At 40.5% G+C, this 25,968-nt stretch overlaps 1 protein-coding gene across 10 annotated transcripts in view; it reads right to left on the minus strand.

The window, feature by feature from the left end:
• Positions 1 to 1,075: 1,075 nt before the first annotated feature.
• The window catches only part of RTTN (rotatin), a 145,381-nt gene continuing 120,488 nt past the window's right edge, over positions 1,076 to 25,968 (minus strand). For 4 of the 10 annotated variants that reach the window (XM_073331720.1, XM_073331724.1, XM_073331728.1 and 1 more), the window contains 6 exons: positions 25,757 to 25,883; positions 20,529 to 20,731; positions 11,024 to 11,291; positions 4,442 to 4,545; positions 3,527 to 3,596; positions 1,076 to 1,559 (listed from right to left, as the gene is read on the minus strand). In XM_073331720.1, the coding sequence (XP_073187821.1) occupies positions 1,477 to 1,559; positions 3,527 to 3,596; positions 4,442 to 4,545; positions 11,024 to 11,291; positions 20,529 to 20,731; positions 25,757 to 25,883 (855 nt within the window). In that variant the 3' untranslated portion in view covers positions 1,076 to 1,476. Of the gene's footprint in view, positions 1,560 to 3,526; positions 3,597 to 4,441; positions 4,546 to 11,023; positions 11,292 to 20,528; positions 20,732 to 25,756; positions 25,884 to 25,968 lie in introns of those variants that run through there. The other 6 variants (XM_073331722.1, XM_073331723.1, XM_073331721.1 and 3 more) reach the window with 3 other exon arrangements.

A 25,968-nucleotide genomic window follows, 5' to 3' on the forward strand; every position in this document is an offset into this window, starting at 1 on the left:
AGGCAAGAATCGTGGGGGTCGCCTGTTGGCATGGGCTTGTGGCAAGACTTGCAGGGCTTAAATCCTTGGGATTGAGGCATGCCCCGAATCCCAAGGGAAACAGGAAAGTTGGGGTGGGGAAGAACCCCACCTTCCACTCCTATATACTAACAAAATAACTATAAGTAAGGCTATGATTTTGTCATGGACATTTTTAGCAAAAGTCACAGACAGGTCACGGGCAATTAACAAAGATTCACAGGAGCCGTGACTTGTCCCTGACTTTTACTAAAAATGTCTATGACAAAACAGGGAGGGAGGAGGGTCCAGCACCCTGCACTCCTGTGGCTGGGAGCTGGCACCCCTGCCCTGTGGCTGGGAGAGACCTTCACCTGTGGCGCCTAGAGAGCTGTGGGGGATCCCCTACCGCTTGCTGTGGCTAGGGAGCTGTGGGGGCTAGGGAACTGCCAGGGGATTACCCCCCACCGTCCGCAGCCCCAGCAGCTGGGGAACTGCCGGGGGATTCCCCCACACCGCCGGTGGTAGCAGCTCCAGGCCACCGCGGGAGGTGGGGGAACCCTGCAGTTCCCAGCAGCTGCGGGCTGAAGTCTCAGAGGTCTGCGGAAGTCATAGATTCCGTGACTTCCGCGACCTCCATGACCAAATCGCAGCCTTAACTATAAACTATGAAACTATGAAAACGTTATACACTGAACTACAGAAGAACTTGCGAAAGCAAGCCGCAATTCCAACAACTGTCACGGGCAGCAAGAAGAGACTGAGGCAGCGCTGGGGTCGGCAAGGTCATACATTGAGTGCCATGGAGGCGCCACTCCAGAGGGCTCTACAGCTGACCCAATGGGTGCTGCTAGGGGGAAAACTTTCCCATGACTGTGCATGTGGCACACACACAACTAACTGGAATTGATATGAGCAAGCACTTGAAGAAGAATTAAGATTTACTCTTGCTATTCGACACCTAGCCATTATGATATACCAGGTTATCTCAGCATAGCAGATGTAAAAATTCACATATCCCTTTTTTAAGTGAGAAGTTTTATTTCTTCCTTTTTCATGTTTTAAACTCATCTATAAATTATGATCCACAACCAAGATTTATTTTAATAAAAAAAACTTTATTTAGATGGGCTCAAACCAACCACTAATATTTTCCAGTAATAGTTTCAACACATAATTTAATAAAATTATTAATTTCCCATACCATTTCCTTCCCCCCTCCCATGTTCTCATTCTCCTTTTGCATTTCCCAGATGCAGTATCACCACAATTTCCCATTGGGAATACAGTATATGCAGTCTCAACCATATTCTATGTTATTTCTTTGGCGTTAGGTGATCATTTTTCCCAAAGACGTAGTAAATTTTTTCTGTGACACGATGCCTCCACAAATCTCAGCATTAGAGGTCTTTCCTTTAAATTCCAGTCTTCCATGGAGTAAGCAATCCACCTTCAATAATGAGAACTCACCAACAGTCATTATCTATTGAGAAGTCTCACTAGATTCTCTAGACATTTTAAGTGATAGGCTTTTAGCTGGTTTCCTTCTGGCTGCGAAAGAGCTAAAAAGGAAAAAAAAAAAAAAAACCAAGACTTCAGAGCTTTTCTGTTACCTTTCAATATTTCACGTACTCGGACTTCAAAGGTTACATCAAACCCACAGATTCAAGAGACTCTTGCTAATGCACACATTTTATAATCTGCACAACAAATTGGTAGTCGCGTTCCCCTCAAATATTTTACAGTAATATCCTGTACTGGCATTTCATATTGCTGTCTTTGTTTCTACACAAAAGACATTACAAAACATTTACTAATACAATACCCTTGGAAATTTCCAATCAACTGGGACAAGGAAGGCAAACGAGCCTTTCCTCAGGCTCCAACCAGTGTATCCTTGGCAGTTGCCTCAGCATGAATGAGACTGTGCTTCTACTACAACTTCTCCAGAGCACAGGGTAGAGTGGGGAAGGACAAAGCTAAAACAAGGCTAGTAATGCACTTCAGAAGTCGAGCCACGAACACTCTGAAAGGATTTCTATGGTGCCCCAACCAGTACATTCCCACTCGCTCCCCTAGTTGGAAGCCTGGTCAGCCTTGTAAAATCATGAAAGCTTCCCAGGCCAGCCTAGTAGATATATTTTCCTGAGGTAAGTTTTCCTGGCAACTGTGTATAATTGCAAAGGGTTATAATTAAAATTTAACTAATCTGTGAAAATAAGTAGTACAATCTAGGGCTAATAGGTGCTATGGTAATAAAAATAATCAACTTTATAATGCACCATCCTTGTATTAGTTACCTGCTAATGTGAAAAATTCAGTAATTCAAGGAGTTATTAGAATAATGAGGTATTATAATATCTCTAGCAACATATGCTGTTTTTATATAGCTCTATGGACGTACAATGTATAATGATTTTGCCAGGCAAACAAGACTTTCCAATCACAAGTACTTTAAACCTATTGAACCAATAGGCTGGAACAGTACAAACAGAATACACCACACAAATGAGTGGAAAGAAAACCACTGTACATTATATAGAACTTAAAATGTATTTTCTAACAGAGGACGGTCATCAGATATGCTGGCAAAAATCCATCTAATCAGGGCTAGTCTACTCCAAAATAAAACAAAAAATAGTCTAAATTTAGGAGCCATTTGCTGGCCACTCTGTCTTGTAAACAAATATGGCAATTTAGCCCCAATTGTGCAATGATGTGTGCGTGTACTGAGGAGCATGTACAGACTGACTGAACTCACTAGGAGTGCTCAGGTGCTTAAAGATAAGCATGCACATAAGTCTTTGCAGGAGCAGGGCCCCAATGAGACTGAGCAGAACAAACAAGCCTACATATTAGCTACTGTAGCTACAACCCCACTCTACAGTCCTGCTTAGAGAAATGTCCAATTAGACATGCTTTTAATCTTTTTTGGACAGCTTGCAAGAACAGTTATCTATTATGTAAAAGCTGTCCAAATTATAGCTAACTGCAACTTCTTAGAACAGTCAACATGCTTTTAAAAAGCCATCCAAAGTCAAAGTAAAAACCAGCCAATTTACAGAGCAGTACTGTCAGGATAGAACAGTATTCGGGTCTTCCCTGTGCAGCAGAATTCAGCAAGGTTAAGTGAGGTCAGTTCTAACTGGGCAGTGGTTGTCATCACCAAAATACAAGGTTTTAGCACAGAGAAAGTCTGGCTACAAAATCGTTTTGCTGCCATCACAATCAAATGTATCTCACAGACTAATCCTTAGCAATTACCACCTCACAAATCTTATTTACAATTTGGCACCAGAAGCTTTTTTTATTATTATTTTGAAAAAAGATGCCGAACAGCAAAGTACATGGTGAATTTAAAAGGATCAACAGAACCCAAAATTTTAGAAAAAACTTACAGCACAACAAAATGCTTCCTTTTTGTTGTACTGCAGAGCAATATAGTGTATTAATGATTTCTTTTCACAGAAAAATTACAGAATTGGCGGTTACTCCTTTGAGATGGAAACTAAATTCTCCAATAACTTACTTTTCTTCACTAAAGAATAAGCCTCATCTACTCTTCTCTTTATTGATGGATTCTTCAAAGTCACTTTTGCCTGTAGCACAAAGAAGAATAATCCAATAACTACATTTATTACCACATGCTGATGCTTTTAAAATCAGGCTGTCTTCAAACCACAGCTATTTTTTGGCAGCAAGCCAACAGAATATAGCATTCAAGAATTTAACAGTGCAACAAGTGATTATACCATCTTGTACACGGCATTTGTGAAAAATAAACAGGAGAGCAATGAATTGCAGCAATGATGGAACCCATTTCCCAAGCCATGGCTTGGTGTATCAGCAAGTACTGCTTGGAATATTAAATTGGCAAACACAAGTGACATTCTTGCAAACTTCATGGTAAAAAGCACAGTACAAAAAGGCATATATTGTGCGACTTCTAAAGCAATAAAAATGTCATATTGTAATCAGCATATATCAGAAGCTACATGATAACTTACAAGAACACGGTCATGTTACTTAGGTTCATGTGAAAAATAAGTTGACTCTCCTTTGTATATCTCCTCTGAAAGGAAAACTAGTGACTTAGTTTTAATTACAAATAATTTTAAAGGAAGTGAATCTTCCAGTGAGTAGGTTTTTGATTTATTTATTAAGGCCCCAATCCTGCAACTTGTTCTTTGGAAGTGGATCCCAGCATCTGTTTCATTCATTCCAATGGGATCTGCCAAGGCATGGGTGTCTGCCCAGGCTTAACAAGTTGCAGAATCGAGGCCTAATTTTATAACTGGACATAAAGGATACATTTTACAGGACATCTAACTTGTAGTAGATCAACATTATAGCAAAAATGTTATAAGGATATAACTGTTATTACTGCAGGTTAAGTGCTTTGATTTTTTTTTTTTTTAAATTGGAAGCCTTTTCAAATACTAACCTTCTGATAATTGTGAAGCAAAGACCAAAGTGCAGCTGCTCCTATTCTCTGAGCAGTGAGGCTGTCACTTTCTAAACAGGCAGACAGCACTGCAATAGCTTTATCTAATGAAGAAAACAAAGGCATACACAAAGACTAGCAAAACACATTATGACAGATTTCCACCTATGAAATGTTTTTATTCTGGCAATTTGTCTCTATTTCTAGGATAAATATTGCTATGGCACAACAAGTGCAAAGTTCATATAATCAGATAGTTTAATATGAATAAGTACCTAGCATACCTGTAAGCAATATAAAATAATGTTAATAAATATAAGAAGCAAAATATAGTCTATACTAAAAATTAAGATTAAGCCATAAAAGAATGGACATTTTAAATTATAGCCACTACAATGTGCATAGCTGACTGTTGCACATAAATATTGAACCACATAAGAGATACTACATATTAAGCTGTTTTAAGAACACCTGATAGGCATATATACAATATTATATATACAGTACCAGTATCATTACCAGTACAATGGGGTAGAATTAAGACAGTCTGCCAATTTTTACAGTGGTTGCCACCTGCTTGATATCACTACTGTCACATTTTTTGCCTTATCCTTCTCAGATTCTCTCATCTCCAAAGTTTACCTCTGGGCTTTCAGTAGAATGAAAGTCATCTGGTCTATCTGTTCAGCACATCTGACTGCTCACTCCACAATACAAATGCATTGGGTAGACTATGGAGTTGAGTAATGATTATTTATCAAAGACACTCAACAATGATCTGGAAAAATTTGAGAACAGCTTCAGTTGGAAGCTACTGGGAACTTCATTACAGAAGAGTGGAACATCCTTTCTAAGTAGTCCTGGCCTCTACAAACTACCAAAGAGAACTCTTTCTATTTCCCTGCAGTAAGCATTTATGCTATATTCATCCCTATAGTATAGGAGTGGATCAGTATATCTGGAGAAAAGTGGCATGACTTGACATAAGAGGCACAGATTTCTGAGGGGTATAGGGAATATGCACAGTCTAAGTTTTGTCCAACTGAAAGACAGCTCTTATAACTAACTCATAAGATTCTTTTTTTAAATTAAAAAGAAAAGGAGGACTTGTGGCACCTTAGAGACTAACCAATTTATTAGAGCATAAGCTTTCGTGAGCTACAGCTCACTTCCTCAGATGCATATCGTGGAAACTGCAGCAGGCTTTATATATACACAGAGAATATGAAACAATACCTATTCCCACCCCACTGTCCTGCTGGTAATAGCTTATCTAAAGTGATTTCCAGCACAAATCCAGGTTTTCTCACCCTCCACCCCCCCACACAAATTCACTCTCCTGCTGGTGATAGCCCATCCAAAGTGATAACTCTTTACACAATGTGCATGACAATCAAGCTGGGCTATTTCCTGCATAAATCCAGGTTCTCACATCCCCCCCACCCCCATACACACACAAACTCACTCTCCTGCTGGTAATAGCTCATCCAAACTGACCACTCTTCAAGTTAAAATCCAAGTTAAACCAGAACATCTGGGGGGGGCCAATTGGCTAAGTCATTATGCAAGGTAGCCTGTTTCCTCTTGTTTTTTCCTACCCCCCCCCAGATGTTCTGGTTTAACTTGGATTTTAACTTGAAGAGTGGTCAGTTTGGATGAGCTATTACCAGCAGGAGAGTGAGTTTGTGTGTGTATGGGGGTGGGGGGGATGTGAGAACCTGGATTTATGCAGGAAATAGCCCAGCTTGATTGTCATGCACATTGTGTAAAGAGTTATCACTTTGGATGGGCTATCACCAGCAGGAGAGTGAATTTGTGTGGGGGGGTGGAGGGTGAGAAAACCTGGATTTGTGCTGGAAATCACTTTAGATAAGCTATTACCAGCAGGACAGTGGGGTGGGAATAGGTATTGTTTCATATTCTCTGTGTATATATAAAGCCTGCTGCAGTTTCCACGATATGCATCTGAGGAAGTGAGCTGTAGCTCACGAAAGCTTATGCTCTAATAAATTGGTTAGTCTCTAAGGTGCCACAAGTCCTCCTTTTCTTTTTGCGAATACAGACTAACACGGCTGTTACTCTGAAACCTTTTTTTAAATTGTATTTCTAAGCCAGATTATGTAAAAGCTAAGTGTTTGATGCACAGGACTCCTCCTCACTTCCTTTTAAAAAAGGCATGGTCTCCCATTCAAGTGCCTAGTCAAAACCTTCCCATTCAAGTTATATTATTGTAATTTCAAAATAGCAAGATCTCAGAATAAAGGGAATGTACTTACTTTATAGGAACTGAAATTCTTTCAGATGCATGGTCTCTGTGGGCATTCACTATGGATGCACATGCACTCTGTGCAATTGGGACCAGAAGTTATTGGAAAGCAGTGTCTGTTGTTCCACACGTTCACCATTCAACTCCTCATGCTTTCAAATGAGGGCATGAGGGGTGGCACAGACCGTCGCCCTCTCTCCAGTTCCTACTCTACCATGAATCACCTGAGCTGAGCAGAGGGGAAGGAGGATGGGTCATGAATACCTACAAGGACCACTCATCATGAAGAACTCCAGTTACTATAAGGTAACTGTCTCAGCTGGTGCCTATGGGTATTCACTATGGGTGACTCCCAAGCAGTGCTTATTGACAAGGTAGGTGCAAGGAAGTGTTCTGCACAATACTTTTCAGGCTTGCAGAACCAAAGGAAGCCAAGGTTTGAATCAGAGCATACAGTCTAATAAGTGTGTGAATGGAGCCCCTAGTTGCCACCCTACAGTTCTCCTGGAGAGGCTTGAGCTCTGGTAGAATGAGACTTGACTGAGGAGGAAGGGCTTCTGCAAGCTGATAGCAGAGGATGATGCCACTGGAAATCCATCTTGAGGTCCTTTGGGAAGATATTGCCTCTCCATTCATTGCTCAATAATGCAGATGAATAAACTCAGAGATCTTCTCAAGATCTGCCTAGACAGAACACCAGAGCTGTGTGTACATCTAGGGAATGGAGTTTTCAGTCTTCCCTAGTGTTGAGAAGTTTCAGGTAAAATAGAGGTAGCTGAATCATCTTCTTCAAGTGAAAGTCAAAAGGATCTTTGGGGATAAACTTGGGATGCAATCTGAGGATACTTTCCCTTTATGAGAGATCATATAAGATGGGTCTGCCGTAAAGGCTCTGAGCGCTCACACCCTCCTGGCTGTGGTGATGGCTGTCAGGAAGACCCTCTTCATTGTTAAGTGTAAGAGGGAGCAGGAGGCCAAAGATTCAAATGATGGGTTAATAAAAACCGATAGCACAAGGTTTAGATCTCAAACAGGAGTAGGTCTTGATACTGACAGGAACATTCTGACAATGCCTTTTAAGTACCTTACAGTTGTGAACTGGGTGAAAATTGAGCAGCTCTCTATCAGACGATGAAAGGCATTAATAACTGCTAAAGGTACCCTCAATGAGCTGATGGACAGGCCCGATGACTATGGGGAGAAGATAATCCAGGATAAGGGGAGGATACTCTCTCTGTGCAGTAACTGGAATTCTTCAAGATGTGTGTTGAGATGTGTGGGTGCTTCACTTCAGGTGCACATGCACCCCATGTGCCTTTGATCAGATATTTTTGATTTCAGTGCCTGTTTGACCTGTGCATGGGCTCCAGACAGCATCGTGTCCCGTAACAAGGATATAGAGAACTATGTGGGTAAACCGCCCTCAACTCCTTCTCTACCACAAAGTCCCGCAAGACAAAACTCTGAAGCAAAGGGGAAGGAGGGTGGATAGTGGAGCATCCTAGTGATAGGAGGACACATCTCAAGGAACTCCAGTTACTGCACAAGGTGAATAACCTCTCCTTCTCAGAGTATTGTCCCTAAGTGTGCTCCACTTCAGGCTACTACTGGGAACCATCCCCTGAAGGGGGCGGGGGGGATTCAGAGCTGGATCTAATACTGCTATTCCAACGGCAGCACCTGACATAGAGGAGCATACCAGGGGAAAAAGAGTTTGAGAAAAGTGTGCACTGATGCCCAGGTTGCCGCACTGCAAATTACATCAATTGTTTCATTTTTTAATATTGCCATGGAGGTAGTTTGGGATCTTGTAGAATGAGCTATTATTCACCAAGGGGGGCTGAATATTAGCAGCCTTGTAACAAGCAAGAATACAACTGAAAACCCACTTTGAAAGTCTTTGGATGGAGACTGTGGATCATTTAGATCTGTCCGTAACTGAGATAAAAAGTCCAGAAGACTTTATAAATGGTTTGGTTCTGTCCAAATGAAAGGCTAAAATCCTTCTAATGTCCCAGGTATGGAGGGCAGTTTTCTCTCTAATCTCCTGTAGCTTTGGGGGTGGGTGGGGAGGAAACACAGGAAGGTGGATAACTTGGTTAATGTGAAAACTGGAGGGTATTCTAGGTATGAACTTGGGATGTGGGTGTAACGATTCCTTACGCTTGAAGAAAACAGTAAAGCATGGTAGTGGTGGTGAGGGATCAGCCATTAATGCTCTCAGTCCCCCAACTCCGTGAACAGAAGTAATGGCCCCTAAGAATGCCATTTTCATAGATAAGTGCACCAGAGAACACTTAGCTAGCAGTTCAAAAGAAGGTTTAATAAGACTATTAAAGACCAAGCTCAAATCCCATACAGGAATAGGTTCTCTGATTTGTGGAATAAGGGTAACCAACCCTTTGATGAATCCTACTATTATGGGTTGAAAAAGACTGAGAATTCCTGCACAGGGGAATGAAAAGCTGTAATAGCCACCAAATGAACTCTGACAGAACTCATGGAAAGACCCGATTTCTTTAAATCCAACACAATCAGGAACAGTGGAGTGGGAAGAATAAACTGGTGAACATTGTTGCTTGGTACACCAATGGTGAAATTTCTTCCATTTTTGAAGGCAAGTATTTCTAGAAGAGACCTTTCTTCTATTAAATAGGACCTGTTGTACCTCTGTCGAATATGGAACCTCCCTGAGAACCATTGAGGAGCCAAGCTCTGAGTTGGATGATGGTCACGTCAGGACAGAGTGTCGGACCAGAATCCCAAGACAGCAGATGAGAAAGGCCGAACTGGAAATGAGACGAATCAGGTAAGAGTATTAGACCTGCCTCAGCCAAGGTGGTTTAACCAGAATGACGATGATTTGTTTGATCTTGTTCAGTACTCTCAGAGGATACACCAGGTCCAAAATAGCTTCATTCATGGGGAGTGCCACTTTGGAGGTAGCAGTCAACATGAGAACGTCCAAGTGCTTTGTGTGTAAATTCCTGGTACTGCCTTTCGTCATCTGGAGAACAGCGGGAGACCAGCATCACTGTCTCACCCAGAGAATATGAAGAAGCTGTTGGTGGATCCAGTGATATGCGCTTCTCTGGCTATAACTGTTCCTCTGGATGCTCTAGAGGGGTCTGAGATGCTGGCAGACCAGGTGCCAACCTAAGTTCCCTCTAAGTTGTTAGGCTGCGCAGCTGCCTATTAAGCCCTACACAGGGGCTCAGAGTTGCGGCAGGAAGAGGTGCCCCTCCCCCAGCATGGACCTGCAGTGGCAGGGAGAGGCCTGCATTCCTTGTGAACTCCGGTATACCCATTCCAGGGCATGGAGTCACACCTGGACCCAAAGGAAAAGGAAGAAGCAGCTCTCTTCTTCCAGGACTGCTGAGCTGATTTTGTCTGACTTCTTATGAGGGTATATCTCCTTACCCTCTTTGTGATTCTGATTCATGTAGTCTCAGGACCTGCTAAGGGTTGTGCTGGTGCCAGGCCAGAGGCACCAGACGGTGAGGCAGAATGCAGGAGGGTCCCGGATCCAGTCAAGGTCTCATGGAGAGCTCCATCAGGTGCTGTCAAAGTCTAAACTCCCAAGACTGCCTAGTGCAAGAGGAGAAGGAACAGCAGATCTCACACTTTGATGGGGTTTGTGATTCCCCCAGCCAGTACAGGCAGCTCTTGTGGGGGTTGCTTACTGGGAAGACCAGTGGTGAGACAAAGCAAGGACCGTGGGCATTAGCGTCCCAAGCACTGGAGGAATAACTGTGGTTGGGGCGGAGGGGAACAAATTCCCTTGCTTCCTGCTAAAACTACTAACAAATTAAATGCTAAAACTTTTAAAATAATTAAACTATTTACAGTATTCACAGGTTAGAACTTAGAGCAAACTAAAGACTATAGACTTTAGGTTTCTGTCCCAGACCAGGAGCGGTAGAAAAAGAAATGGAGAGAGAGTCAGGTCGACCTGTGCCAGCCCCTATGCCCTCAAGTGAAAGCACGAGGTGAAGGGCACAGGTATGAACCACTGGACGTGGCTATTGAAGGATTTCTGGTCCCGGGGTGCATGGAGCACCCTTGGGACCAGCACTCTAAGAACAAATACAAATAATTTTAGCTGTCTGGTATGTTTCCTATAGTCTTCTTGAACATATTTCTTCCAGTTTTTAATGTCTATAATTTCCCAAATTTTTGTTAGAAGACTGAGCATTCACTGAATAAAAAATGCTTTTGTAAACAATATATTGGATTTTCTGTCAGCACCCCAAATTACAATAAAATATAGTAGTGCAAAATCTAGACGAGAGTTTAGATATCATTGGGATATATACCATTCGCAAGTATCTTGGGCTTGTTAGTTGGACTAAAGCAGATGTTGTGCAGAATAAGAAGGACTATATGGTGACTACTCTTGTGTTTGTATTTGCTCATCTCCACCAGCTGGTCTAAACCACCATTTAGCTTCATAATCATCTGCTGTCCATCCTCTCCAAAGGATATATTCAGTAGCAGCTTTAGCCAGTGGCTAGCCAGTGTACTAGGGCCTTTATTTCCTCCTTTTGGCAATGACAGAGACAAAAAGTTCTGTAAGAAGTTACTCTGTCAGAAAAGAGAAAATGCACAGCGTTATTTCATTGCTAAGTAATATTCCTTTCACACACACCCTCCATGTAACTAGTGTACTGGTCTACCTGTCCCATGTTCCCATTGTTAGTCTCCTATGCCCATATTATTCAAAACATGTTTTCAGCAATATTTCGCAATAGCAAAAAAAAAAAAAAGTGTTTCAAAAGTAAGTGCTTATCATAGAATCATAGAATATCAGGGTTGGAAGGGACCCCAGAAGGTCATCTAGTCCAACCCCCTGCTCAAAGCAGGACCAATTCCCAGTTAAATCATCCCAGCCAGGGCTTTGTCAAGCCTGACCTTAAAAACCTCTAAGGAAGGAGATTCTACCACCTCCCTAGGTAACGCATTCCAGTGTTTCACCACCCTCTTAGTGAAAAAGTTTTTCCTAATATCCAATCTAAACCTCCCCCACTGCAACTTGAGACCATTACTCCTCGTTCTGTCATCTGCTACCATTGAGAACAGTCTAGAGCCATCCTCTTTGGAACCCCCTTTCAGGTAGTTGAAAGCAGCTATCAAATCCCCCCTCATTCTTCTCTTCTGCAGGCTAAACAATCCCAGCTCCCTCAGCCTCTCCTCATAACTCATGTGTTCCAGTCCCCTAATCATTTTTGTTGCCCTTCGCTGGACTCTCTCCAATTTATCCACATCCTTCTTGAAGTGTGGGGCCCAAAACTGGACACAATACTCCAGATGAGGCCTCACCAATGTCGAATAGAGGGGAACGATCACGTCCCTCGATCTGCTCGCTATGCCCCTACTTATACATCCCAAAATGCCATTGGCCTTCTTGGCAACAAGGGCACACTGCTGACTCATATCCAGCTTCTCGTCCACTGTCACCCCTAGGTCCTTTTCTGCAGAACTGCTGCCTAGCCATTCGGTCCCTAGTCTGTAGCTTCTTGTAGTGTCAATGACCACTGGCGTTTTTCTTGGTGATCCGTCAAATTAAACAGTTTTAATAGTTACACTGTCCCATTCTCAGTTCGTTGACTCACATGACCCTCTCAATCTGTAGACACATGAAAAAAATCAAAACCGTATGTACATTTTACTTACATTTCAGGAAAGCTGTTAGATTGGCATTTAAGAAAATAAAGTGTGGTGAAAAAGCAAGAACTTCTTGGCCATTACAGGAAAGTGCATCATCTACTCCAATGTTCTAGAAACAAAGGGTAACAAAGAGTTTGCCCACTCCTCCCACTGCCAGTAACCATCCTTTGTTGACCTTCTTTTCTGTGCAGCTGCCATGAAACCTCCATCCTCCTAAACACAGCTTCCGTGGTGCTGAAGATGCCCCAGAGAGTCTTTGATTTGCTTGACCTGGCATTGGTCATGGTATCAAAAAACTCTACTTCCACTTTAAGGTGCTCTAGGGCAGATGGAAGCCTACTCTATCATTGCATGGGAGAGAGGGTCTGGCTTGTTGGTCTCCACCCTAAGGAAGGTCTGTAACTGAGTGTGTCAATCCTTTCACATCTGAAGTTCTCTCACAAGGAAATGTAGTTCAATCCCAGTAAGACCTGCACGATCTGTGACATAAGCACTCAGCTGGTGGGGAGGAGGGAGAAATCACTCAACTAGTAAACCCTTGTAGCCAAACCAAAGGGTAAGCTATGGAGAGAAGACCACAGTCAAGTCTTTTCACTAGACAGACAGATGCTCTAACAGTAAAAGAAAACAAATAAAATGAAAGAATTGAGAGAGATCTTCCAACAGGAAAACCTTTCCAAAAAAAGAAACACTGATACATAAGTAGTTTCAATATAATTCATGTCTAAATATACTGAGCTGAATACACGATTATGCTAATTATTTTATTTTCAAACACATAATTAGCTTCAAGTGCAGTAATGTACATTGACAGCACATGGAGAAAAGAGAGATGAAGAAGACAGCAATTTAATCAAAAAGGAGCACCAGTAATAATATAATCTTAATTTGGAAAGGACTCTACAAAGACATTAAATAAAATACAACCAGGTAATACCAAACATGTTTTATTACCAGCTTTTGGAGCATCAATGCCAAAGACTATTTATATTTCAGTACCACCAGAAGCTCCAGTCAGCATTGGGGCCTCGCTGAGCTAGTCTCTGTACATAGTAAAACAAGGTCCTTGTCCCAAAGAGTTTATAATCTAATAAAATGAAAGCTAGCAAAATAAAGCAAAATTCAAAAGAATGAAATGAGAACTTTTCAGCATACACCTGAAATAAGAGAAAAGAAAAAAAAACCCTTAAACCTAACTAAACGAGAATTCCGACAGTGTAGAAGTATTTGATTTAGGTGCTATCCTCTCTAAAAGTGTATTTTTGTTTTTCATTATCACTGTGTCTGCAAGACAGATAAATCAAATGACAGTACCAAAACTTTATCTTCTTATTTACTCATGAACAGCTTCTTCTAATATATACTGACTGCTATAAAATCTTACCTCACTCACCTTGTCTGTCTCATGTCCTGGGACCACAGTTACAATAAGAATGGAAGACTTTTAATTTTGCTGTTTAAAATGGAAACTCCATAACAGGAAGAAGAAAGTCAAACTCAACAGTGACATCTACTTCCTGAGCAAATGCAAGAAATAAAACATCATCCCCAGAGGGATCACCATCTATAACCCTCTGACCACCACATACAACTCCAAATATGTTGAAGAGCTAGTTAGAAGGTCTGCAGAAAAACTGAGGAACCACCTCCAGCACCTCACACATTCCAGAAGGTACCACCTCAAACAAGAAATTACCACATGATCCAACACAATGGAAGAAAATATATAGGAATAACAGAGCAGGTGACACCTGTGGAGGAGAGGCGCTATATGTGAAAGAAAGCACAGAGTTAAATATAGTAAAAATCTCAAATGAATCAAACAGTACCACAGAATCTTTATGGACAGAAATTTCATAGTTGAAAAATAAGAGTTAAGCAGTAGGAGTACAATACCGACCACCTGACCAGCATGGTGATGGTGATTTGTGAAATGCTCAGGGAGACTAGAGAGCCTACAAAAACAGAAAATCCAATAATAATGGGGGATTTCAACTACCCCTATATTGACTAGGAATATACCTCCTCAGAATGGGATGCAGAGATAAAATTTCTAGACACCATTAATGTCTGCATCTTGGAGCAACTAGTCCTGGAACTCACAAGAGGCAGGGGAATTTTTGATTTAGTCCTAAGTGGTGCACAGGTTCTGGTCGAACAGGTGAATATAACTGAACCTCTCAGTAATAGCGACTATGATGCAATTAAACGTAGCATTCTTGTAGAGGGGAAAATACCAAAGAAATCCAGCACAGCAGCATTTAACTTCAAAAAGGGGAACTACCAAAAAAAAAAAAAAAAAAAAAGGGAGGAAGCTAGTTAAACAGAAATTAAAAGGAACAGTCACAAGAGTGAAATGCCTGCAAGAATCAGGGAAACTTTTTAAAACCACCATAAGAGAGTTTCGAACTATATGTATACCTCAAATAAAATAAAAAATACAGTAAAAGGACAATAAAAATGTCACTATGGCTAAACAACAGAGCAAAAGAGGTGGTTAGAGATACAAAGACATCCTAAAAACTGGAAGTCAAATCCTATGGAAGAAAACAGAAAGGAGCATAAACTCTGGCAAGTCAAGTATAATAAGGCAGGCCAAAAAAGAATTTGAAGAGCAACTAGCAAAAGACAAAAACTAACAGCAAAATGAAGTACATCAGAAACAGGAATCCTACCCAACAGTCAGAGCGGCCACTGGCCCACAGAGGTGCTAAATGAGCACTCAAGGAAGACAAGGCCTTTATGGAGAAGCTAAATGAATTTTTTGCATCAGTCTTCACGGCAGAGGATGTGAGGGAGATTTGGAACAAACTGATAAATTGAACAGTAATAAGTCACCAGGACTAGATGGTATTCACTCAAGAGTTCTAACGGAACTCAGATATGAAGTTGCAGAACTACTAACTATGGTATTTAGCCTCTGTATCAGATGACTGGCAGATAGCCAACATGGTGCCAATTTATAAAATGGGCTCCAGAGGTGATTCCTGGAAATTACAGGCTGGCAAGCCTAATTGCAGTATCAGGCAAATTGGCTGAAACTACAGTAAAGAACAGTATTATCAGACACACAGATCAACATATGTTGGTGAAAAGTCAACATGGCTTTGGTAAAGGGAAATCATGCCTCACCAATCTATTAGAATTATTTGAAGGTGCCAGCAAACATGAGGACAAAGGTTATCCAACGTATTTGGACTTTCAGAAAGCCTTGGACAAACAAATTACAAATTAGTTGTTACCATTCAAAAAAGAAATCTTGGAGTCTTTGTGAATAGTTCTCTGAAAACATCTACTCAATGTATAGCAGCAGTCAAAAAAGCTAACAAAATGCTAGGAACCAGTAGGAAAGGGATAAATAAGAAGATAGAAAAAAAATATAATACTACTATATAAATCCATGGCTCACCAGCACCTTGAATTCTGCAAGTATTTCTGGTCACCTCATCTCAAAAAAAAAAAAAAATAGAATTGCAAAAAGTACAGAGAAGGGACAACAAAAATGATTAAGGGTATGAACAAATTCCATATGAGAGATTAAAAAGACAGGGACTTCTCAGAAAAAGAGACTGCTGAGGGAGGATATGATAGAGGTCTATAAAATCATGAATGCTGTAGAGAAGGTTAATAAGGAAGTGTTATTTACTCCTTCACATCACACAAGAACCTGGGGTCACCCAATGAAATTAATAAGCAGCGGGTTTAAAACAAAAACATAAGGAAGTACTTCTCCACATAATGCAGTCAACTCATCGTCAGGTGATGTAGTGGAGGCCAAAAGTATAACTGGATTTAAAAAAGAATTAAGTACATTCATGGAAAATAGGTCAATCAGTGGCTCTGGGTGTCCCTAAATGAGGTCCCCAATCCATGGTGCGCACCACCGCAGGGGGCACCAAGGAATGCTGAGGGGGGGCACAGCTGGGGCTCCACTCACTTGGACTCCTGGCCCTGCGTCCAGGGCTCTGTGCCCACCCCTAGCTATGGCCCCAGCCTCGGCCCCCGTACCCTTGTATGCATCCCTACCTCACGGAGCCACAGCCCCACGCCCGGCACTAGGAGTTGCAGGGGCGGCGTGAAGTAAAAAGTTTGGGGACCGCTACACTAAACCTTTGACTGCGAGAATCTGGGACTGGATGACAGGGGATGGATGACTTGATAAATTGACCTGTTCTGTTTACTCTGTTTGAAGCATTTTGCACCAACCACTGTTGGAAGATAGGATACTGGTGTGACGCTCACTATATGATTTTATAAAAATATGCTAATGAGTGTGAATATAATGTAACTGGAATATGTTTCATGCAAAAGGTGTCTTGTAAGGTATCATTACAAAGCTTGTAATCTACTGAGTGTGGTCATCCTATTTGTATAAATGTATCACTCTTGTATCTGAAACTAGAAATATAAAATATAACTCTGAGGGCCTATTGTAATTATGCAAAGTGTGGGCCATTAATGGTGATTTGGACTCTTGATGGCTCCCATTAACCAGGACAATTGTCTGCAGATGGCTCTGTTTCACTTGTAAGTCTTCCTGTACACATTGGTGCTGGCAAGTGGGTAATAAAGTCTTACAGTGACATGTGATCATGTCACCTGAACTGGAATCAATCTTTAACCTGGTGCTTTTCCATTGAGAAGGCGCGGGTGGGAACCCAGAGAGGGACAAAGGATTCATGCCTAATGCAAAAGTGGCTGGAACAGAACAAAGTGAGGCAGCCATCATGAGGAATCCCCTATCTACCACCTTAGCTGGAACAAGGGCTGTACCAGGGGGAAAGGATTGTGTCCAGACTAGGAAGGTGTCCAGTCTGTGAAAGAAACTTATTGAAACATCTCTAAGGGTGAAGATTTTATCTTCAGTTTTACTGCTGTACTAGACTTAGACTTGTATGTTTTATTTTATTTTGCTTGGTAATTCACTTTGTTCTGTCTGTTACTACTTGGAATCACTTAAATCCTACTTTCTGTATTTAATAAAATCACTTTTTACTTATTAATTAACCCAGAGTATGTACTAATACTGGGGGGGGGGGAGGACACACGACAAACAGCTGTGCATATCTGTCTGTCAGTGTTATAGAGAGCAAGCAATTTATGAGTTTACCCTGTATAAGCTTTATACAGGGTAAAATGGATTTATTTAGGGTGCGCACCATGGACCTCATTGGGAGTTGGGCATCTGTTAAAGACAGGAACACTTCTGTAAGCTACTTTCAGTTAAGCCTACAGCTGTTAGGGGACGTGGTTCAGACCTGGGTCTGGGTTTGCAGCAGGTTAGCGGGTCTGGCTCAAACAGACAGGGTGCTGGAGTCCTAAGCTGGCAGGGAAAGCAGGGGCAGAAGTAGCCTTGGCACATCAGGTGGCAGCTCCCAGGGGATCAATGTAATCCAACCCATCACAACTGAGCTAGATGGACTTGGTCTGATCCAGTATGGTCATTCTTATATTCCTAAAAAAAATCATGAAGCCTAACTAGAGATACTGTAGAAAACCTAAAACAATTATAACATCCCCTGCCCTCCCCCAAAAAACAAATGACAGCCATCCAACACACACACACACACACACAGCTGAACCAATTTCAGCAACTCCACAACCAACAGATTGACCTTTCTGGTACAAATCACGACACCAGGACACATAACACAGACACCAAATGACACCTCAACAACATCAACCTATCAGAACTCCCTCTAACATGAAATGAATTATCTTTACTCTCTAAGGGATTGAACTTCTGCCTCACCACAGAACCTGATACCATACTAACATGTGGAACTAGAAGAATTCTTTCAGCAACTCTGCCTCAAAGAATTCACTCACAACAACCATGTCCCCTCTCTCAGTTATAAGAAAAAAGTATCATGACTGGACACCTCCCCCAGTGGACAAAGCACACACTTGATCATTATTATATTGATTGCTTCAGGAAAAATAATCAACTGTGAATTCTTTAACAAAAATGACGTCCACCACAATCTCTCTACCACCAAGAGGACAGCTGTACAGTCCCTGAAATCCAAACACCAGACAGTGATCAAACCATCAGACAAAGGGTGTGCAGTTGCGATCACTATGTCAAAGAGGCCAACTGACAACTCTTGGACCTCACCTATGACAAAGAACTCAAAGAAGATCCCACACCACAGTTCACACAGTAATTTAAGGATATCATGAAATCCTTCCCTAAACAACTTGAAGATAAACTCTGCAACCTCCTCCCCTACAAAAATCACCCCAGGGATCTTCCACATGCTTCTCAAGATACACAAACAAGGGAATCCAGGCAGACCCTTCATATCTTGCCACAGTACTCTTACTGAATGAATAGCAGGAGTCCTAGAAACCACCCTCAAATCACTCATGAACACAAAGGGACAGTTTCCTCCAGGACACATCTGACTTCCTCCAGAAACTCTGCAACATCAACAACCTTCCTCAGAACACCATCCTTGACATAATGGATGTCACCTTCCTATACAATAACATCCCTCATCATAACTCTGCTGTACATTAAAACTCAGGAACTTAACAGAAGCTGGTTTTATGGCTCACCAACTGCAATTTGTACCACACACTGCTGCCTATACACCCTCCTTTGTCTTCAGACTGCAGAGGTGTTAAGTGCCCACTTCATATTTAAGTGGTCTCCTACAACATGTGTGAACCCCTTATGCTTAACAATCTGTCCCACCTTGTATTTAGCTGTGACACTCTAGTTACAGTCTTCAGACCTGAGGAAGAGTTCTGTGATGCTACAAAGCTTGTCCCCTTCACCAACGGAAGTTGGTCCAATAAAAGATATTACCTCACCCACTTTGTGTCTCTCATAAAATCTTTTACACATCTCCCAGTTCCTTTTCAAAAATGAATTTAAATTTTAGTGCATTGAAAACGTCTTAAAAGTCTTAAAATTTTTCTAGTGTGTTAAAACACATGCCAAATTACTACTACTATGATTAATGTGTATGACGCTATTGTATGACTAGTAACATGATTTGTGTAGAATAATGCAATTGTAGAGGAACAGCTGAGCTTCCAACCCCTCCCATTTTCAGCAATAGAAGGCAACTCCCTGTGGGGATCTGAATAGTTAAACTCTGAGGTTCCCCCATCTCCACAATAATCCTTAATGGAACTTTGCTCAATGCAAAGAGGAGCACTGATGCTCTTTCGAAAGAGCCTGTCCAACTGTATGGACTAGTAGTATGCCACTCATATCTATTACTCTATTTATAGTAAGAGTCCCATCAGATACAAAGCAGATCCTAAACTGTGCTCCAGGGACTGAGCACTAGATGGGCATGTGGTGGTCTTCCTTATTTGCAGCTGCTTTTACAACACCTCAGACTCTTCACTGAAGAGCAGCGCAAAGCAAAGCAAAAGAAACTGGAAACAGGGAAAAGTAGCTGCCTCTACTTAGAGGCTACTGCTATATAAGAGGGAGAAAGGAAACAGGTGCTACCAGCCACAAACAGGAGAAAACAGAGTACAGATGAGAGGGACACGTGCATAGGAAGAGAAGGGGACTAAGTGGAGATGAATGTGCAAGTGAGTGGGAGGGAAAGAAAAACTGAACAGAAAGGAGAGAAAGAAAAAAAGTATATTGTGCGATTAACAGTTTTCAAATAGTACAAAACACAATGCATCAAGGAGACATAAAACTACATAAATGTGTTTCTATTATAACTCTTCCTGCAGTTGCCTCTGGGATATTATGCAGCTGTGAATGATGGGAATATGGTCTGGGGAAAGGCATAGAGAGTAGTCCATGAAACATAGTAAGATGTATCCCTATTTTGGAAAAGTTTGTGAACTCCTGAATTACACTGCTTATGAGAATAACCAAGTGTATATGCATTTCATGATCTTCAGATAGCCATCTTTTATCATTTCCCTACCCTACCCTCTTAATTAGGTCATGTTGAGTGTAGGGCCTGATTCTGTAAATATTTAAACATGCCCCATTCACATCTTTGGGACTCCGCACATACACAAAGTAACTCATATCTGCAAATGTTTCCTGGATTGGGCCTTAGATTGTTTGCCTTCAAGAGCCAGGAACATGTCTTGTCTTAGTTGTGTGATGCACCTTGCAGCTCCTGAAGTGCTCAAAAAATACAGAAATAAATAATGTTGCCTCCTTACCTTTTGAATAACACCCTTGCAGTCATGAGAAATAGCAAGGTTGGAAAGAAGAGTAAAGACCGTACGCTGAATTGCGCTGTTCTCAGTTAGTGTTTGGGAAGCTAACTTGATAATGCTGAGCATTAGTGAGTTGCTGGTTGCGCTTCTCTGTGCAGTCTGAAATGGAGACAGTCCACTGCTTGCCCAGCAAAGAGAACCACAGCCTTAAAGAATGAAACATTGTTATCATTAACATTTAAATGAGACTGCCTCACTATTACAAAATTAAGAAGTGACCAGGCTGGATGGGGGAAATCTATATAATCAGTATATACCATATCTATAGAAAAACAGCATCATCTAGACTATAGAGCAAGTGGCTGGGAGTCAGGAGACCTGGGTTTTAATCCCAAGTTCTGCTGCTAACCTGCTATGTGACTTTGGGCAAGACATTTCACCTCTTCCCCTCTTATCTATTTAGTTAGCAAGTTTTTCCAGGCAGAGCCTTGTCTTTCACTATGTGTTTATAAAGCTTCCAGCAAAAAGGAAATCTGATATTACTTGGGACTTCTAGATGTAATGGGGAAAAAGTCTTTTTTCCACTTTATATTAAACACCTAAAATATGAGATTCCATGTCAAAGAAATTAAATCTGCCTCAATCGCCTCTTCAGACAATATATGAAAATAAGGATTTTGATCCTAGTTTAGCAAAGGTGGACTTTATCAAATATTGAGGGAAAGCAGAGGTTCATCCATCAGTGATATTATTAACAGATAAAGGAAAATACAATTCCTAAAATTTGCTATATTCACAAAATCGAAGAAAAACGGTTTACTATAGATAGGATTATAAAAAGGAATAGGTGAATGATAACTATCCCAAGTTTTAGAATGAAGAACTTCTGCCTTTACTGAAGAAATGAAAAACTGTCATAGGGGAAAAAATGATCAGTATCTTGTGATACAAAGGAAAATTATTACATGTTACTTATCAGCGCTACTTTACATCAGTAAGGCTAAAAGAGGAAGGACAAGAGAAAAGATGGCTGTGTGATACAAGTGAATTTCATGTACAATTTGGAGGTATCACCCTAAAAAATAATTGGAAGCAAATGTGTGAACAAATTGAATACATTATACTGATTGTATTTACCAGACCACTGGTACAACTGCTGCTAATTCTGTTGGAAAAACAATATTTTAATTAAAGAATATTCTGATGAGCTGCATTTAGTAGTTCTATTGCAAATCACTGGAAGACACATTATCCTCCAGAAACATCTTGTTTTATAAAACTTGGTAAACAGCAGCAATAGGAAGCCTCATCTAAAAAAAAAATTATTCAACATTTGGAAAAAAATGTTTTAAAATATATGGTTACCTTTGGTTGAATTTGTGGGGAAAAGTAATTCTCCAGCAATCAAGTCAACAATTACATTTATGTTTATTCAATGACAAATAGCAACATTGGTCCTATTTAGTGAATTTCTTTTTTATTTTTAGTTATTTATAAACAACCTTAATAGAATGGCTGTTATTAAATAATTATCATATACTCAGTCAGAACTCAATGTCATTATTACACTTCCAACAGTGGTGTGAGGAAAACTCTTATAACCTCGAAAAAGAAAAGCAAGGTATAAATTTAACCTCAAAGTTAGCAATTTCTGGATTATAAAATATAATATAAATGCAATGTGTGAAATACAAGGTATTTTTCTGTATTAAACTGGCCTCTTTCTGCCACATAAGTAACCATTTTATTTTTCTGGAATACACGGATTGACTCCAATCCTGAAAGCTATTCTGCGTGGAGTTCCAACGAAGTCCACATATCCACCTGCATGGAACAATTTGCAGAAATAAGGCCTTCGAGCTGCAACTGTTAAACTAATCTCATGCTAATGCTGAGAGGAAAAATCAGGGCATTTTTTCAGTTTCTACATGTAAGGTAACATGCACAGTTACTGCTCACAGGAAAAATTAGTAGAACTGCCTTGAATGTTTAAAGTTATTCATGAAGTACTATTCTTTAGAAATATAAACCTAATGTTCTAAAAGCCTTCATTTCATGCAAGCTGGACTGTGTGAGCCAGCATTACTCTATGCAGCTAAACATCAAGGTCAGATTCAATTTTCCTCCACATACCCCTCCCACAAAATATTTTTTGCATTACAAATACACCCACTCCCCCCTACCTTCAATGTATTTAACTTTCATATTGCAGTAGCAGCCAGCACACACATACACAACCAAGTTGGACCCCCACAATACAAAAAAGGGGTAGTTCATCTCTAGCTGTTGCATATAGATGAGCATCACCAAACATTGCTTTACTCCTAGGACGCTAACGGAAGTGGTTTAATGAACTGATAAGGTGAGTGGGTTGGCTCAGCTTGCAGCTAGCCTGAATAGTAAGAAAACATGATTAAACTGAAACCACATCCCCTTATAGGCAAAGTAAAACAAAATAAAAAAATGGAAACTTCCTTCTAACCTAGATTCAAACAGTTTAAGGCCAGAAGGGAACATTAAATCATCTAGTCTGGCCTCCTACATATCACAGACCAGTAAATTTCACCCCGTTGTCTCTGCACTGAAACCAATAATGTGTTTGGTTAACACACAAACTTCCAGAAAGCATCCAGTCTTGATTTGAAGGTGTCAGGACCACTTCTTTTGATAGTTTGTTCTGTTAGTTAGTCACCATTACTGTTAAAAATGTATGCCTTATTTTTAAGAATTCTAGGAATTTGTCCTGTTCAGCTTCCACCATGGTTCTTGTTATGACCTTCTCTGCTAGGTTCTACACTATGATCAAGTCACCTCTGTCTTCTTTTTGATAAATTAAAACAGATTAAGCTCTTTATGTCTCACAGTAAGGCATTTTCTCCAGCCCTCAAATAATTGTTGTGACTCTTTCAGCCTCAAGTGTTTCAACATCCTTTTAAAATGTGGATAATAAAAACACACACAGTATTCCAGTAGTTTCACCAATATAGGTAACTCCTGAAAGTTCACTGAAGTTTGTTAATAACTGCCTGTGTTTTTGGCTGATATAGGTCTTATGGTGCAAGTTGTAATGTATGGGCAGATCCATACTGAAATCAATGGAACTCCATGCAAATACAGCAATCTGTCCACATGGTACAGGATCAGGGCCACATCATGGAGCTGTTCCAATATAAGTAAATATATTAAGTCCTTCACTACTACTACTAAAAAAAAAAAGACCCTTCAGATCATTCTTGCATGTATACGCTAAGTTAAATTCTAAAATAAAAATAAAAACGAGCAAGTAATCCATAAATTTTTACAATATAAACGTTCATTTTAACAAATGTTTTTCACAATTAGAAGTTCCTAAACTTGGTATGTCTTCTGTTTCTGACCATGCCCCTCCTCTGTAGGCTGAATACAACAGATAATTCAGCTGAACAGGTTTACTACTGGAAATACATTAAAGCATGGTCCACATGTTAATTTGCACCATTAAATCAAGGTGTATTTTTATATGGGTTTAAACAGGTGCACTGTTGTGTGTGGTGACACTAAACCTGGCTTACTTTGATTCAGTCTGCATTGATAAATTAGGCACAAGCTAAGCTTATATAACCAACTTTAAACTGATATAAGAATGTCCACATGGGTGTTTGTACTGGCTTGAACCAATTTAAATTACACAGGTGCAACTCCTTTGTATAGACAACCCCAAGAGAAATTTCAGAAAATTTGTGATGGGGTATACAAATTGCATATTAGCTCATTAACCCTGTGTTGCCCAATGTGGACGCAGGTTGCCCCACCCCATCATACTTGGGAGAGAGGTCAAAAATGGATGGAAGAGCTTAAAAGGGAGAAACCAAGCTCAGTTGAGGGCAGTGCAAAAAGGACAGCAGACTTTCGCTCCTTAACTACGGATAGAGGGCTGATGGAATGCAGAAGCTCCTTGGATGACCTCTGCCAAATGGCTCCTCCCTGAAAGAAGGGTAGGCTTGAAGCTGACTCACTTTTGAGAGGGTTTCATTACTCTCTATTTACTTGGGAACCTGGGAACTGCACAGTGAATTAATATGGAGAAGACAAAAAATCTTACTGGAACAGAAATTTGGTTGGCTGATAGCAGATCACAATTAACAGGTAGTCACAAGTGTGTTTCATTGTATTTACCCTTGATGCTCAGAATGCTGAGGTACACTTATTATGGAAAGAGAATAATGAGCGAGGTTGTTGGAAGCATAATAAAAACACAGATGCCTCTAAAACAGTGTTTATCAAGTGTTTAGAAAGGTATTTGCTATTGCTATCACAACATATCACAAGATTGAGAGGTGACTTGATCACGATGTGTAAGTACCTTCATCAGGAGAAAACATTGGGCACTGAAGGGATCTTTAATCTAGCAAAGAAAGGCATAACAAGAACCAATAGCTAGAAGCTAGTTAAGAACTTATTTCTAATTTGAATTTAATAGTTGGGGTGATTAGCCACTGAAACACACTACCAAGGGAAGCGATGGATTCTCCATCTCTTGATGCCTTCAGATCAATACTGGATGCCTTTTTGGAAAATATGATATAGTTAAACACAAGTTATGCTTCAGTCAAATACAAGTTAGTGGGCTCCATACAGGGATAAATGGGTGAAATTTAATAGCCTGAAATATACAAGTCAGACTAGATGATCTAATACTCCCTTTTGGTCTTAAATTCTATGAATCCATTCATTTATAATGCCACATTACCACTTTCTTGCAGGAATACAACCTTCTTAATAATGGCTCATCCATGAGTGTTCTTAATAAAGAAAGTATTGTTTTGCTATTCGCTGCCACGAAATTCCTGAAGGTGGTATTTCCACAGAATATATTACAATGTGGTGGGTCTATGGGGATTTCAGTAGCATTGAGGCTCACCTGGAATTTAATACCTATTTAATATAGGATCTTTCAAAACCCAATCTTTTTTTCCCCCCAAAGACAAGAAGAGACTTTCAGATTTAAAGAATATGTTCCTCGGAACAGGGACCTGAGGCACAATCCTGACTCTTACTGAGGCAATGACAAAATTCCCATCCACTTTGATGAGGCCTGGTTTCATTCTTTTTCTTTATACTTGTTTGTAAAGAGCACAGAACCTTTTTTCGCACTAGAAGCACTCATTCTTTTGCCTCTTTTTTTCCATTTACATAGACATTACTCTGGATAAAATGTTTTGACATATTATACCAAAACTTGAGTCTCTTACCCGTGGGATAATTTGCAGTGTAGACACAAAGCAAATGAAGAGCTATTTGCATTAAGGAGTCATCCATTATAAACCATGGCCACAGAGAGTGGAGGACAGGGACAAGATGAGCCTCGAGTGCTGCCACCTAACAGCAAGATATAAGGAGGAATATACAGTACAATAATAAATATTGGTTTGAAGCATTTTATGCAATATTGAAAGCAAACAAA

This window comes from Lepidochelys kempii, chromosome 2 (genome assembly GCF_965140265.1).
Source record: "Lepidochelys kempii isolate rLepKem1 chromosome 2, rLepKem1.hap2, whole genome shotgun sequence".
Classification (NCBI taxonomy): Eukaryota; Metazoa; Chordata; order Testudines; family Cheloniidae; genus Lepidochelys; species Lepidochelys kempii.